Here is a 16,942-nt window from a genome sequence, read left to right on the forward strand (position 1 = left end):
GGGACGGCGCGCGCTGACCCTCGTCGGCCGCCGTCCGTCCAGTTTCGGCGGGTCCCGTGGGGGGCGCCGGTGGGGCCGCGGACGCCACGGCGAAGGGTTGAGAGAAAAGGTTTCGGGCGTCGTCTCCCGCGGGAAGGCGGAGGGCAGTGGGCAGGTCAGTGTCGGTCCCCGGCGTGTTTCAGGGCGCGTTGCTTTTTTTGGGTTTGTTTTTTAATCCTCACCGGAGGATGTGTTTTAATGATTTTAGAGACAGGGAAAGAGAGGCAGGGACATCGTGCGTGAGAGAAATATCGATGGGTTGCTCCCCCGTGGGGATCGACCCCGCAACCCAGGTAGGTGCCCTGACCGGGAGTCGAACCCGCCACCTTTCGGTGCCCTAGATGCTCCAGCCACTGGCCACGCGGCCGAGACGCGGGCTTTTCGTTGCTGCTGCTGTTGTCGCTCCCCAAGGGGCGGCGGTCGGTGTTGGGACCATCGAGTGGGGGCCCTCGCCGGGGAGTCCCGTGTTGGGCGATCGGCCGGAAGCTCAGTGTTGGAGGTTCCCAGTGGAAGGGGAGCTCGTGGGGCCGCGTGTCGGGACGAACACTTGGCATGTCTTTGCCGGAGAGTCGCGTTTGGGGTGTCCGTGGCTGGGGGACTGGCTTTGGAGGAGGCCTGTGTTTACTGCTAATCGCATGGGTAAGATGGGGTCTCTGGGCCTCCCGCGTACCTGTTTACTGTCTAGGCCTTACAACATTTGTTTTTCGGATTCATTCCGGCCCAAGTGTTGGCACTTCCATCATCCTAAGTACTCCTCCGGAAAATAACTTGTTAAAATTTAGTACATTCCATTTTTAGGGTTGAGATCAGGTGTGTAGGTACTGATAAAATTTAATATGTGTTTAATCTAGCATCTTATTATAAGAATTTCCCTAGGACAAACTTTGGAAGTTTTCTTCTATTGATTATTTGATTTTAGAGAGAGAGAGGAAGGGGGAGAGAAACATGCATTTGTTGTTCCACTTATTTATGCATTCACTGGTTGATTTTTTTTTTTTTTAAACATATCTTTATTGATTTCAGAGAGAGGAAAAGAGGGGGAAAGAGAGAGAAACATCAATGATGAGAGAGTCACCGATCGGCTGCCCAGCCCGCAACCCAGGAATGCGCACCAACCGGGAATCAAACCCTGGTCTCCTGGATCCTAGGTCGATGCTCAACTGCTGAGCCACACCCGGCCAGGCTGTTGGTTGATTCTTGTATGTGCTCTTGCCTGGGATAGAACCTGCAACTTTGGCTTATCAGGACAATGCTTTAACCAACTGAGCTTACCAGGCCAGGGCTCCTAGGTGGTTTTAAGTCACTTTCCAGAGCTACCACTTCTATACATTATCTTTCCTAAAATTGATCTGTGTGAGAACTTGGCAGTGGACAAGACCATGAGCTGGATTTTGTTTCTCATCTCCCCTTTTACATCTGCTCTGTTCCACCTTTACCCAAAAAAAGGGCATCCCTCTTACCCATTCTATATCTTCCCTAGGAGCATGGGCCCCACAATGTAGAAGCTCCAGAGTGTTAAAGGCACAGAGATGTAGAAGCTCCAGGGTGTTAAAGACACTGATGAAATATCAGGGCTTTAATGTTAGAATGAGTCCACAGGTCAAGAGAGAGCTGTGGGCCCAGACACATGTCCTCTTGTAACTGAGTTTGCTCTTGAATCCACAGGTTCTGGTCTACGGGAACAAGACATTTTCAGTGCTAGAAGAAGGAGGTTCCAGCTTTGGGAGACCATCATATCTTACAGCAACCTGACCTGAGACATCTGACTGCAGTTTCCTGGCAGACCCAGAGACACAGAGGACAAAGCACACCTCAGAGTTGCCAGTCCTTTCTTCAGAACTTGAGAAAATGACCATGGCCCAGGTGAGGTTTGTTTTATCTACTTTTCATCTTTTGTTTCCCAGTGGATGTATGGAAACTTCTAATGTCTGATGAATTGGGACAGTATATGTTTATAAAAATCAGGATCTGTCCGAAAATAAGTTTAGGTTATAATCTTAAAATCAGGACAAATTAGGCAGTGTGAGATACGTGCATCATAGGATCCATACAAAGCTCTTAAGGTTGGAACATTGATAAGTGACTGTGTAAGACCCTGTTGGTTGCCTTAGCTTTGAACTTGTGTCTACTTTTCTTGGCAGCCATAACAACAAGAAAAAAACATGAAAAGTTACATGATTTGCAGCGTCTGTTAGGAGATGGCAAACCAGTTCTTCAGGGGAAGTAAACATTTCATTGCTCTTGGATCTTAAGAAATTTCTTTTGCTAGGTCTTCGGAGAGGTTTTGTAGCAGACAGTGTCCTCAATGTCAGTCCTGTAATAGAGGCATAAGATTTTTTTTTGGCTTTTTCTTATTGTGATCCTTAGAGTAAGCTAAGGGGCCAATGCCAAAGCCGAACTTGATTGAACAGAATTCTTCAAAAGCAATGTGCCTCGACAGTAGAGAATTCTGGAAATCTGACTTTATCCAGGAATAAAGCTTGGCTTATATGATAGAATGAATGAGCTGCCTTGAGTGGTCTTTCATGAAGAAGTCTCTCAACCAGATTTTTGTTGCTGACTTGGCAGGAGACGGCTGAAAGTTCCATTCTTTGAGAACAGCTTAGTGTATAGATACTGACAAAATGCTCCCCTTATACTTTCATAACCCCAGGTTCACACATGAAGTCAGATCCAATTATTCTTGTTTTGGTCTTTGTATTTTTAATCACTCAAATTATACGTGGCTACATTTGCATGCAAGAGATTCAAACAAACAAGGATTTGCATCAAAAGAGAACATCTTTCACCATTTTCCTGCCCACCCCCCAACTCAAGGGATAACAAATATTAATAGTTTGGGTCTCCAACCAGTTTCTTTCTGTAATTGACATGTGGTAAAATATATCTATATATTTTTATACATTTTTATATGCATAACTGTGTATTTATACATATATAATGTATATACTATTAAGAGTTAAAAAGATACCTGGGATCATATTACATATACTATTTGTGGGTTTGATTGTTTTTTAAAAATATATCTTTATTGATCTCAGAGAGAGGAAAGGAGAGGGAGAGAGAGAGAGAGAAATATCAATGATGAGAGAGTCATTGATCGGCTGCCTCCTGCACTCCCCCTGCTGGGGATCGAGCCCGCAACCCGGGCATGTGCCCTGACTGGGAATCGAACCTCGATTGCCTGGATCCTAGGTTGACACTCAACTGCTGAGCCACGCCTGGCCGGGTTGATTTTTTTTTTTTTAATTTTTAAATTTTATTTTTTTAATCCTCAATCAAGGACAACTGTGAAAAATAAATTTCTGTTTTTGAAAGCTACCCAGTCGGTGGTATTTTGTCACAGCAACCTGAGTGGACTAGGACACATGGTCCTGTGGTATGTGAAAGACTCACAATATGTAGAATGTCATGGGGAAAGTGATAAGAACGTGTTTCTGTCCCTCTTTCCACATCACCTCTGATTGCATTGAAATGTGTTATCACAGGAATTGTTATCATTCAAGGACGTGGCTGTGGGCTTCACACGGGAGGAGTGGCAGCTATTGGATCCATCTCAGAAGGACCTGTACAGGGACGTAATGTCAGAGAACTACAACAACCTATTGTCCATAGGTAAGGCCAGCATCACAATCAGTTGCCTTTTCTTTCTCATTCAGTGAAACCTGTAGGGTTCCTGAAATAATTTAGGGTTTGGACCAAAGACTTTTATTCTCCTGTTTGGTCCTAGAGTATATTGCTCTCCCTTTCCAAGTCAATGGTATTGACTTTACTGAGGTACAAATGATGTGGCCTCTGAATTACAGTTTTCATAGATTCCCCAAGCTTTAATATTTGGTGCCAAGTGTTCACTGATTTCCCTTTCACAGGATATCAAGTTACCCACCCAGATTCACTCTTCTGGCTGGAGCGAGGAGGACCATGGTGGATAGCAGAGGGGGCAGCCTATAATCCAACCTGTCCAGGTGAGTGAGTGAAAATGGGGAGAGATGACACTGAATTTTCAGCCAGTCAGTAAAAAGTTGACACTTTTGAAATATTGGTTAGAGAACTTTTCTCACCCCAACAACCTAATACCTTTCTGCATCTCTGTTCCTTATCAGGGCTTCTCTTCTTTGCCTGCTAATAAAGGTGATTGATGTCTTCCTTTTTCCAATTTTCTGGATCTGATTATAGCCTCTCTCATCTAGGACCTTGGTTGCCTACCTGGGTCCATTCTTCCTAGCATGCTGACGTCTTCATCTCCCCCCCTTTTTTTCCTGCAGCAAGCTCACTTTCTGTTCCCCGCCTTACTTGCTATGAAGTTCCTCTCACTACCCATACAGCTTGCTTTGCACTTAGCACTGCTCTCTACTTGCCCTTTTTTAAAGGGCCAATATCCCTCCCTGACTATCCACCTCACCTTAGCTAATCAGAAAATCACACACACCTCATCTTTCAGGGTACCTCTGTCTACTTACTTACCCTCTGCTTCCCCAGCTTCCCGTTCTGTTTTTTTTAAATCTTCTGCTTGGTTCTCATATAAAATTTTGATTCATTCTCAAGGCCTGAGCCCTCTGTTCTCTGCTGTTACTAATATCTAATCTGCATTCTAATCCCCTGTTTACTGGCAGCCACCGAGGCAGCTGCCCTCCAGCTATTCCCTCTTCTTGGAATGATCTTCATGTAGTTATTTGCATAATATTGTCCGTTCTTTTTTTAAAGATTTTTAAAAATTTATCTTTAGAGAAAGAGGGAAAGTGAGGGGGAGAGAGAGAGAGAAACATCAATATGAGAGTGATACATTGATCAGCTGCCTCCTGCATGCCCCTTACCAGAGATTGAGCCCTAAACCTTTTGGTGCACAGAACGACACACAACCAACTGAGCCACACCAGCCAGGGCATATTGCTCATTCTTATCCTGTGATGTTGGTTTAACTTTTCTTGTAGATGACTACTTTATGTAAGATCGACCTACCACTACTCTACCACCTCCTTCATATCATTTTCCACATTCTTTAACTATTTTTTTCCCTTACCTGTTGATTGTCTTTCTCTTTTGTTACTAGAATGACAGCTCCATGGAGACACAATATATTAGTCACTTTAAAAGTTGCACTAGCCCTGGCTGGATAGCTCAGTTGGTTAGAGCATGGTCCTGATATGCCAAGGTTGCAGTTTGATCCCTTTAGGGCACGTACAAGAATACATAAATAAGTGGAACAACAAGTCTGTGTTTCTCTCTCTCTCTCTCTCTCTCAAATCAGTGTAAAAAAAAAGCACTAAAGTGACTAATGTATTCTAATATTCTAATATAATATTCTAATGTAATCTAATGTAAACACCAGCCCATTCGATGTTTGTTGGACGAGTGGATCCACTCTCTTCATCTTCTTTTGTTCTAGTTCAATCACAGTGTGGCTTTTCTTCTTCTCAGCCCATTTTTCAAGGTACTATTTGGAAAGAAGCCCAAGCAATACTTATTCATTATTCATTGCGAACTACCTATGCTGTTTCTAAGGTAGTTGTTTTTCCTTTTTGCTGTTTTATAGTATCTTTTTTCACAGAGCATAGGATACATTTCCATGGGGTACATTTCTCTTAGACTGGGATCTTATAAGAGCTAGTCCAAACCATGACATTTTTATATCTTTTCCCCCCTAAAATTGTCACGTATATTTTTATTGTTCCTTTTCCTAGAAGAAATATGGGAGATTGATCATATGCAGTGGCATCCAGAAAACCAAAATGAGATTAAAACTTTGGAAAGATGTCAACAAAGTTATGTACTTGGAAATAATTTCAATATATGCAAAAGTCTTGTTTCTTTAACAGCAAGACACAATAAGTTTGGCTCACAGTGTAAAAATTTGAAGTCACATTTAGGTTTTGTTAACCAGAATAGAAGATATGCAGGAAAGGATTCTGATGAGTTCATTTTCTATGGAAAGTCATCTTTCTACATCCAGCATGATAAAACTACTGGAATTAAATGCCATGGATGTGTTAAACCCAGTAGCACTAAATCACAGCTCAGCGACCATCAAAACACTAATCCAGGAGAGAAACCACTTGAATGCAGTGAGTGCGGGAGAGCCTTCTCCAGGAAAGCACTGCTCATTAGACATCAGAGAACAGAAAGAGGAGAGAAACCCCACAGATGCAATGAATGTGGGAAAACATTCAGGAGGAAGATTCAGCTCACTGAACATCAGAGAACTCACACAGGAGAGAAACCCCATGAATGTAATGAGTGTGGAAAAGCATTTTCCAGAAAGTCACAGCTTGTGGTACATCAGAGAACTCATACAGGAGAGAAACCCTATGGATGCAGTGAATGTGGGAAAGCCTTCAGCCGGAAGTGCCTGCTCAGTAGACATCAGCGGTCTCATACTGGAGAGAAACTCTACGGATGCAGCGTGTGTGGGAAAGCCTTTTCCCAGAAGGCATACCTCATTGCACATCAGAGACTGCACACAGGAGAGAAGCCTTATAAATGCAGTGAATGTGGAAGAACCTTCTTTTTTAAGTCAGACCTGACCAAGCATCAGAGAATTCACACAGGAGAGAAACCTTATGAATGCAGTCAGTGTGTAAAAGCCTTCAGAAGCAAGTCAAAACTCATTCAGCATCAGCGAACTCATACTGGAGAGAGACCATATGCATGCCATGAATGTGGCAAAGCCTTTGCCCACATGTCAGTCCTCATTAAACATAAGAAAACTCATACAAGAGAGAAAGCTGTAAATTCACTGATGGTAGAGAAAACTTCCTCAGGGAGTCAGAACTCTTTATACACCAGTGAACTCTTAAAGGAGCAAAACCATATGAACACAGTGCCTGTGGAAGTGTCTTCTTCAGGAACTCAACACTTATTAAACATCAGTGAACTTTTAGGGGATAGAAAAGTAGTGATTGTGAAACAGCCTTTTCCCAGAAGTCAAGCCTTAGTAGATAATCAGGAATTTGCACAGGGAATAAGCCTTGCAAATGCAGTGAGTGTGACAACATCTTCAGTAATAAATTATGTATTGTATGTTACAAATGTGTAGAAAAAAGTCCTCTGGTATCAGAAATGTGGAAAAGCCTTTAGCAAGAATTCTGCACGTTATATGTTAGGGCTCACTTAGGACAGAAAAGCTTTGTGTACATTGGTTGTGGAGAACACTTCTGTGAGAAGCTAGACTTATTCAGTGTCAGTGAAATCATATTGGGCAGAAATGCAGCTATTGTGGGGAAGCCTTTGCCTAGAGGTGATATCACAATTGGTATCAAATAATTCTCACAGGTCCAAAACCTTAGGAAAGAATGTGGTGGTTTTTATTTATTGATTTGAGAGAGAGAGAGAGAAAAACAAACATCAGTTTGTTGTTCCACTTATTTATTCATTCTTTGGTTGACTCTTGTATATGCCCTGACTGGGGATTGAACCTGCAACCTTGGTGTATCAGGACGATGCTCTAACCAACTGAGCTACCTGGCCAGGTTCTTTCATGGTTTCAGTGATAAATTGTGTCTCATCACATGTCAGAGAAGCATAGAAAGACAACTCTAGAGACAGTGAATGTGGAAAAAAATTTTAGCAAAATGTGTACACACTCACAGCAATAAAATGTGTACATTTTAACACCAAACTAACTCATGTATCACAATTTTATACATTGAGAATCTGGAAAGACTTCTCTAATAAATGAAATCTTGGGCGCAGGAATTGTGTTATGTAGTGAAAAATCTATGAATGTAATGTATTCATTACATTACAACTGTATTAGTTTCTTGTGGCAGCTGTAGCATTGCCACAAATTCTGTGGCTTAAAACAATACAGATTTATTATCTTACAGTTCTGGAGGTCTGCAGTCAAAATGCAACTCACTAGACTAAAGGTAAGGTGCTGGCAGGGCTGCATTTCTTTTTGGAGGCTCTAGGGAAGAGTCTGTCTTTTTGCTCTTCCAGCTCCTAGAAGCTGCCCCAATTCTGTGGTCTGCAACCGCCTTCCATCCTCAAAGCCAGCCAGGACTGTTCAGTTCTTTGATGACTCTAATACTGATTCTTCTGCCTCCCTCTTCCATATTGAAGGATCCTTATGATCATATTGGGCCCACCCAGATAATCCAGGATAATGTCCCTATCTTAAGATCAGTTAATTAGCAACCGTAGCTCATCTGCTACTTTGATTCCTTTGCCTTAGAACTTAACATTCACCAGTTCTGGCAATTAGGATGTAGACCCTCTGGCACCCAGTGATTCATGTCTATCCCACATGCAAAATGCATCCACCCTATCTTAACATCTCCAAGTGTCTTAATCTACCACAGCACCAAGTCAAAATCCAGGACCTCATCTAAATCTTACCAGCTTAGATAGAAATGCCTAACATTTGGAGAATCACAGTGGAACATCAGGAGTGTATTGGTTCAGTGGGTGGTTCTAGTTGGATCTATATTAAAGACTGCCAGAAACCCTGTCAACAAAGCATAAATGCAAGCCACTAAAGGACTTGTTTCCAAATGTTTTACCTGCTTCCCAGAACAAAGCCAGTAGTTGTTTCTTTCTAAATAGTTTACACTTAGAAATTTCAAAATTATACACAAATTTCTTGCCCATTCTTTTTGCAGATTGTCCTAAGTGAAAATATTTTACCACCTATCTTTTATCATATTATTTCTGTCATCACACACACACTCAAATGTACATATTGTTTTTCAGAACTCTTTACCCCTAAATACTTAAGTGTGTATTTCCTAGAAACAAGGTCATTTTTTTACATAACTAAAATAGTTATCAAAATCAGAATATTAACACTGATATAGAACTATAACCCAATCTACAGAGCTTATTCAAATGTTACTAATTATCTCACTAATATTTTTTATATTAAAAGTTATTTTTCTGAACCTCTTCTTGATATCTAGTGGATTCTGTTGAGGGCACACTGGCTTTCATCCAGAAGTCAGAGCTCACTGATTATGACTCAACTCCATTAGAGAAGAAACTATGTGGGTGCAATGAATGTGCAGTGAATACTTATAAGCCACTATGACCATGCCTCAGAGAACTCATCCAGGAAAGAAATCCCATGAATGCCATGATTGTAGGAGAGCCCTTCCCAGTAAGTTGAAGCTAATTACTCAACAGGATACCTTACACAAGGGAGAGATCAGGTGTATGCAATCAATGTCAAAAAGCTTGCATTACAAAGTGCTCATCTATCATCAGAAAACCCATCATAGAGAAGGCAAATCCTATGCATGCAATAAATGTGGGAAAGCTTTTCCTTGGAAGTCAAAACTCACTTTACATCAGAGAACTCATTCAGGAGAGGGACCTTTCAGAGGCAGAGTCTGTGATAAAGCCTTCATGATTAGGACACGTCTCAGTGTACATCAGAGAGTTCACACAGGAGAGGGACCATATGGCTGCAGTGAATGCCCACAAGCTTTCATCCAAAAGTCAGCTCTCACTAATCATAAGAAAACTCATCACGCAATAGGAAAGTCCCATGAATGCAGTGAGTATGGGCGGGTTTTGTCCTCTAAGTCAGCTCTCATTGTACATCAGAGAACCCACTCAGGTGAGAAACCCTTCAAATGCGGTGCATGTGATAAAGCTTTCACGGCTAAACCCTATCTTACCGTACACCAGAGAATTCATACAGGAGAGAAACCATATGAACGCTGTGATTGTAAGAAAGCACTTGCTACTTTGTCAACTCTCATCAGTCACCAGAGAACTCACACAGGAGAGAGGCCCTGTGGATGCGATGAATGTCAAAAAGCTTTCTTTCGGAAGTCAGCTCTTATTAATCATCAGCAAACTCAGCACAGAGGAAACCCCTCTATGCAATGACTGGGGGAATGTGAGACTCATGCAGAATAGAAATGCCATAAATGCTGTGTTTATAACAGACCCTGCTGGAAATCCTGTAGGAAAGAAACCTTAGAGATGAAACGAAAGTTGGAAGTCTTCCATTTGAAGACATCCTCATATTATACCCTAGGGATCTTACCAAAAGAGAAACATCATAAATACAGTGATTGTCAAAATGTTTCATGTGAAAGCCAGAGGCTACGCATTTAGCAGCCAGCACCTATGAATGCAGTGAGACTGGTGGTTACCAGGGCCGGGGGGAAGGGAGAATGGATACTGACGGATTCATGGGTCTCTGGTTTTCTTTTAGAATGTTTTGGATCTGGATAGAGGCGGTGTTTCTATAACGTTTGTGAATGTGGTAACTCTCACTGAACTGCATACTTTGAAATGGTTGATTTGACATTGTGTGAATTTTACATCAATAAAAATACTTTTAAAAAGAATAACACTGCAAGAACCCTGGCACTGAAAATGCAGATAAACATCAACGATTTATGAAAATAATGCTTAGCAAAACAGGTGTAAATATTTTCTTTGACTTAATAGATATAGCTACCAAAATGTTCCAGCTGACATCATTTTTGTTGTTGTTAAGCAAAAATATCCTCACCTGAGGATATTTTTTCCATTGATTTTTTTTTTTAGAGAGGGTAGAAGGGAGGGAGAGGGGGGAAGAGACAGACAGGGATCAAGCCTGCAGTCCAGGTACGTGCTCTTGACCTGGAATCAAACCTGTGACCCTTCAGTGCACGGGCCAGTGCCGTAGCCACTGAGCAGCACCAGCCAGGGCCCAGCTGACATCATATTTAGTGTGGCTTGGTTGGCTGAGCACTGCCTACAGAATGCACCGAGAGGCCGCTGGTTCGATTCCCAGTCAGGGCACATGCCAGGGTTGCAGGCTCGATCCCAGTCGGGGGCGTGCAGGAGGCAGCCGATGGATGTTTCTCCCTGTTCCTTCCTCATTCTCTAAAATCAGTAAAAGCATTTTTAAAAAAGCTGTTCGTTCCTGAGGCACTCCTACCCTGGGAGACCTGCTGCAAGTAGAAATAAAGCATTTTAAAGAACATAAAAATACACAGAATACAAGAAGAAACATCTAGGAAAATCTATGGTCAGTCCTGGGCTGTGGAAGCAAAGAGGGGAGACGGAACTAAACGAATTGAATCGCATCATTACTCAGGAGGACTCAGGAACTGGGGCCGCGCTGCTTTCAGTGATGGTAAGTGGAGCCGCTTTTGTTGAGCATGCTGTGGTGGCCCCAGGGCAGTGAGCTCGGAAGGCAAGGTTGGGAATGGCCTGGGAGGTGGGCAGGCATGCCCAGGGCTCCTAGAGGAATGTGAGGGTAACACTGTGTGGGAGCCTTCCCAGTATCTTGGTGACCCCCTGCCCCAAGCTGAGCTCGTGCCCTTAACAACGAAACATCCGGACTCCGTGCCAGGCATGAATGTGACAGGTCTTATCCCCGTGCCCCCGCGTGGGAGCAGGACCTGGAGATGGGGATCCACTTTGCAGAGCCTCGCGGGACTGTCCAGGCGGAGCTGGGAACACGCTGTCTCTCCCGGGCCCCCGGGACACAGAATTCACTGAAGAGCAAAAGTTTTTCAGGGAAGTTTTTCTCTCAGCTATGCCGGCTGTTAATTAGCTCACGTCTTAATAACCCCCAGGAACTGCTGGTGCTAATTTGTCTGGGGACTGACATTTACAGCTTCTTCGCAGATGCACCACTGTCCCTTTGCAGAAGGCGTCAGTGCCTTGCAGGTGACGGGGTAATTGCAGTTCTCGGGGGAGATGAGCTCAGGGGACCCCAGGACACATAACTGCGGCTTTTCACAGCACTTATATACGGATGGCCACAGTCCTGCTGCCAGATCCGGTGACAGGGACCAACCCCGGTGAGTGCTTCATTGTGGCTCAGACTCGGATACGGTTTGGGAGCGTGTCCAAGAGAGAGGGCAGCTGAGGAACTGGCCGGGACAGACGTTTTCTCCTGAGTCCTTGGACAGCTGCGCCTCGGCCCGGGCCCTCTTTCTGGGCTGAAACCCGAGTCACATTAGGGGCTCCACAGCAGGCAGGGGGGAGGCCAGCCTGAGGGAAAGGGTTGCTCTTCTCTTTAAGAGTGGGCATTCAGGTTTCTTTTCTTTTTTAAACAGTATATCTACTTTTATTTATTTAATGTTTTTATTAATTTGAGAGAGAGAAGGAGAGAAACATCAGTGATGAGAGAGCCATTGGTTGGCCGGTCCCTTCTGCCCGCACTGGGGATCGAGCCCGCAGCCCAGGCATGTGCCCCGACCGGGAATCTAGCCGTGAGCTCCTGGCTCGTGGGTCAGCAACCACTGAGCCACGCTGGCCGGGCAGGATGAGGCTTTCTATTGGCCCAACCCATTGAGAACTGGACTCGGAGCACTTGATCAGTGTGATGTCTAGCTGCCCCTGTTCTCTGCGCGCCCATGGTTGTCCTCACGGGTTTCAGAACTTGGGTGGAGCTGGAGAAGCAGACCCTGGTGGGCTTATCACGTTGCGTGCTTTCTTTTTTCATTGAAAGGCACCATTTAAAAGCAATACTTAGTTAAGAGTCCAGCGTGTGGAGCCAGGAGCAGCCTTTTTCAATCCTTAACTCTGCCTCCTACAAGCCGGGAGATGGGACCTCCTGACAGCGGGTCTCAGCTTCCCAACCCGTGAGCCAGCCATAGGAGCACAGAGTCACTCTGAATCCTAGATAGAGGGACTGACTATTAGAGAGGGTGACACTGCCAGCACCCAAGTTTCTAGCATACGGTAGTCATGACGGTCTCTTCTGCCTGACTCTAGAGCCCCGACTTTGCAGCCAGGTAGACATGCAGCTGGCAGCAACTGTCATCAAATTCACCTCATCTCGGTGTGACCAGTGCCTGGTGCAGGGCCAGAGCCTCAGTGCATTTTCACTGTTCACATCCTTATGTTCCTGGTCGCACAAAGCACAGGTTATATAGTCCACGTTGCTTTGTGAGCACAGGTTGTAGGGCACATTTCACTGAGCCTGGAGCAGGGCTGGAATTGGGTGGGAGGTGGTATAGCAGACCCACATAGCGCCTTTCCAGCTCGCCCAGCCCGGATTTGATCCATGACCCGATTGTGTGATTCTCTCTCACATTTTGGAGTCTCTAACCCTGCACTGCCTCAGTGCTGTGGAAAAGGAAGGTGGGCCTGTTGAGTAAGGTCAGTGTGAGAGGTTTGTGTGTGTGTTTTGCAGGAGCTAAGCAATGCTGTCTTTCTTTCTCACAGGAGCCAACATTGTTACTCTACAGAAAATCTCCTCCTGACAGACAAGCAGATGGGTCTTGTTACAATTTGTGCTGAAGGGGAAACATGAGAAGGAAGACATGAGTGGATCACAAAATGCAGAGGTATGGTAGGTAATAAAACTAATTTGCAGGTAGATCTAACTAGCCCCAGATTCTAGCCAGATGTTTGACTTCGCTTCTCCAGGCTCAGTTGCTTTCTTTTCTTTCTTTTTTTAAATGTTTTTTAAAAATTTATTTCAGAGACAGGAAGGGAGAGGGAGAGAGAGAGAAACATCAATGGTGAGAGAGTCATTGATCGGCTGCCTCCTGCATGCCCCCTACTGGGGATTGAGCCCAAACCCCCGGCATGTGCCCTGACCAGGAATCAAACCACAATCTCTTGGATCATAGGTTGATGCTCAACCGCTGAGCCATGCTGGCCAGACTATGGTGACATTTCTTAATAAAATCTCTGTCCTTGCATGCCTGGGATATGTCTCACATGGCCGTGTATACAATTTTCTTAATGCCATGTTTCCAGTATGATTTTATTCTTGGCCCGTTTTATAAGGAAGAATGCTTTCAATTTCTAAACACAAGCAGCATGCTTAATCTTGTATTTATTACTCATTGCCAAAACAACCCTATATTTATTACTGATTACTAACACACATACATTTTGTAAGAATAGGAAGGATATTGTGGAGGACTGCACACCTGAGATGAAAGGTTATTTCAGGGAACAGAGGAGTAAGACTAGAAATGAGAGGTAGGGGATACAGAATAACTCTTTTCTCCATAGATGGTTGTATTATTTTATTCCTGTGGTATACATGTTAATCTCATAATTTAGAAGAACAATTTAGTAACTTAAAATAAAAATGAAAATTTCTATATATCACCACTAAGTGCTAGAATCCCAAGTACATGTTTCCATGATACCATTTATATCCTTTGTACATGACATGATTTATATTTTATTCATATTAGGTTTTATATATGTATCTCCCATACCAGGCTCTGAGTCCTTAGGAACAAGGATCCAGGTCAATTAATCTTCGTGTATCTGAGGACTGACAACCTGTTGTGGCGTACAGATGTTTAAGAACACTCTTTGAAGTTAAAGATAAGGCTTTACCTTGGAGACTGTGTCCTGAATGCGCACACTAAAGGATTTGGGACACAGAGTAAGTAACGGACCATTTTGCATGGCTGTGTGAGCATACACAGAAATGAGACTGGAGGACTACTCTGAGTGGTAATTTTATGCTCACTGATGTGGAGTCCCCTCCCAAGAAAATTAATTTTTTCTCAGAAAGGGGAGTTCTGAGGGCCTGAGTCCCTATCAGAATTGGGAATATTGGAGCAAATCCAGGACTAATCCTGCCACACTGAGTTTTGACTGTGACCTTCAGGCTTTTTTTCTGAACTGCTTTTTTCCTGTAATCCTCTGAGAATGACTTTTGGTGACTTGGTCCTGAAGCTAATTTTCCTGGTGCAGACTGGGATCGGGGTCCTGGGGAATGCCTTTCTTCTCTTGACCTATGCTTCCACATTCTGCCCTGGCCGTGCACTCAGGCCCATAAACTTGATTTTCACCAACATGGTTGTGGCCAACTTCTTGGTTCTTCTCGTCAAGGGGATCCCCCAGATACTATATATCTGGGGAGTGACACACATCCTGGACAACACTGGGTGTAAACTTGTCTTTTATATCCACAGAGTGGCCCGAGGCCTTTCTCTCTGCACCACTTGCCTCTTGAGCACTTTTCAGGCAATCACCATCAGCTCCAGAACTGCTGGGTGGATGGGGCTCAAAGACAGAGCTTTGAGGAGCACTGGTTCTTCCTGCTTTCTGTGTTGGATCTCCAACCTGTTGATAAACATCTTCATTCCTACAAATTTAGAGGCTCCTTGGCGGAGTCACAATTATAGCAATATACAAAGTCATGGACTGTGCTTTTCTGAAATTCCTTCACCTGTTACTATTACAAGATACATAATTGTAATGACTGTATCAGATGCTGTGTTCATGGGACTTATGATTGGGACCAGCGTTTACATGGTACTTCTTCTCTGTAGACATCACCAGAGAGTGAGGCATGTTCACACCCTCAGAAATGCCCACAGACTTTCCCCTGAGTCAAAAGCCACCCAAACCATCCTGCTTCTAGCAAGCACCTTCATTTTGTTTTACCTCACCAATTCTATTGTTACATTTTATAATGTTGTCTTTTTCACATCTCACACCTGGCTTCCGTACGCTTCCTCCTTTCTGACAGCATGTTATCCTACACTGAACCCCCTGATATTGCTGCTTCGAGATTCCCAAACATCAAGATTCTGCTCTTAAATGGTGAAAAGATCATCCCGAGTTACTAGTGGTCCCATTCATGAGCTTCTCTTCTCTTCTAAGAGTCTAGTTATTCACTGATTCAAACAAGGATATATCTTGTGTACAGAACACAAGACATATGACCGAGATACCGATGTTTGTATGACACTGACTTAAACGTGTAGAGGCTTTCAGAAGGCAGACAATCAAATAAACACAATGCTACATAAGTGTTATAATTATTTTGATGCTTTGTGATTTTTTTTCTTTGAAATATTTGATGGAAGCATGGAATGAAGCTGGACAGAAATAATTTCGGGACACATCAGAATTTTTTTTTAATCCCCACTTGATATTTTTTCCATTGCTTTTCAGAGAGAGTGGAAGGGGGGAGGGCAGAAAGAGAGAGAGAGAGAGAGAAACATCAATGTGAGAGAGACGCATCAATTGGTTGCCTCAATCACGCACCCCGACCAAGGCCGGGGATTGAACCTGCAAGCGAGGTACATGCCCTTGGCTGGAATCGAACTTGGGACCCTTCAGTCCATGGGCTGAAGCTCTAACCACTAAGCCAAACGGGCTAGGGTCACATCAGAATTTGTAATGGCTTATTAGGGTAATTATTAAATTGGATGCAGTATTGTATATAAGTAAACAGTAATGGCTTTGTGTGCCAATAACAACTATAACTCATGGGAAGCAGTTTAATTACTGTTGACTTAGGATATTTACTTGTAAAATTAATAGATTGTCTCCTATTAGATTATTGTGTGAAAGTAAATGAGAGAATAAGGTAGGACTTCCAAAATAGCATATTGAGTGCCTCTGTAAATCTGCTCTTCCATAAAAGCAACATAAATACTGGCAAAATTTTCAAAGTCAACTTTTTTTACACCTCCAGAAAGTAACCAAAAGCTTATAACACTCTGAAGAGCATTTAGTCATGAAAAAGTAAAAACTGTGGAGGATATATAGTTTTCACTATTTACTCCCATCCCTCTCTCCTTAGCTCTGCACTCTCCATGGAAAAATGGCAGCCTTACAACTACAGTAGCCACAAAAACCATTTGTCAAAAACTATCAGTTTTAATTTTTTAACCTTGCAGTAGCCTAAAGCTATAGCATGAACTGGTGAAAATACTAGGCCAGCCAAAAATTTTAAAAGGAATATCTGAAGAGCAAGATGTTCACAAGGAGCTATTAAACACTCTGACATATTCCTAAGGATCTAGAAGGCCACACACATACACAGGGATTTGTACATGCTCAGGAAATACCTGAAGGGCATCAATAATTCGCCTTTTGGTGAAATCCTTCTTCAGGAACAGACGGCTAAAGCAGATTTGTAAAGCACCTGATCATTGAAGTAGGGCCTCAACACATACACAACATAACCCTTGGCAAAGGGTAGAAGACTTACCGACTCAAGGTGACTAAGACAATTTCTGATCAA

The 16,942-nt window shown here is 43.4% G+C and overlaps 2 protein-coding genes across 9 annotated transcripts; both read left to right on the plus strand.

Annotated features, from left to right (window-relative positions):
- Positions 1-8: 8 nt before the first annotated feature.
- On the plus strand, positions 9-15,726 carry LOC308547632 (KRAB domain-containing protein 4-like). 8 transcript variants are annotated; one of them, XM_081118324.1, is made up of 8 exons: positions 45-154; positions 1,705-1,902; positions 3,528-3,654; positions 3,909-4,004; positions 11,072-11,110; positions 13,156-13,277; positions 14,172-14,341; positions 14,877-15,726. In XM_081118324.1, the coding sequence occupies exons 2-6, from the start codon at positions 1,888-1,890 to the stop codon at positions 13,191-13,193; spliced, it is 315 nt and encodes a 104-aa protein (XP_080974450.1). In that variant the 5' UTR covers positions 45-154; positions 1,705-1,887; the 3' UTR covers positions 13,194-13,277; positions 14,172-14,341; positions 14,877-15,726. The 8 variants fall into 8 exon arrangements, with proteins under 8 accessions (XP_080974446.1, XP_080974450.1, XP_080974449.1 ...); XM_081118323.1 differs by having other exon boundaries at positions 14,172-15,526; XM_081118326.1 differs by lacking the exons at positions 11,072-11,110; positions 13,156-13,277; positions 14,172-14,341; positions 14,877-15,726 and adding exons at positions 7,863-7,904; positions 8,934-10,489.
- LOC308547641 (vomeronasal type-1 receptor 4-like) lies at positions 14,611-15,507 on the plus strand (the record flags this gene model as incomplete). The annotated part of the gene is made up of 1 exon (XM_081118346.1): positions 14,611-15,507. The coding sequence occupies one exon, from the start codon at positions 14,611-14,613 to the stop codon at positions 15,505-15,507; it is 897 nt and encodes a 298-aa protein (XP_080974472.1).
- Positions 15,727-16,942: the final 1,216 nt, after the last annotated feature.

The sequence above is a fragment of the Miniopterus schreibersii genome (assembly GCF_964146895.1).
Source record: "Miniopterus schreibersii genome assembly, chromosome: 18".
In the NCBI taxonomy this organism is placed as follows: domain Eukaryota; kingdom Metazoa; phylum Chordata; class Mammalia; order Chiroptera; family Miniopteridae; genus Miniopterus; species Miniopterus schreibersii.

Coding starts and splice junctions, on each gene's coding strand:
- LOC308547632 (XM_081118320.1), top strand. Junction 3,655..3,908: donor CAACAACCTATTGTCCATAG/GTAAGGCCAGCA, acceptor TCCCTTTCACAG/GATATCAAGTTACCCACCCA. Junction 4,005..5,720: donor CTATAATCCAACCTGTCCAG/GTGAGTGAGTGA, acceptor TCCTTTTCCTAG/AAGAAATATGGGAGATTGAT.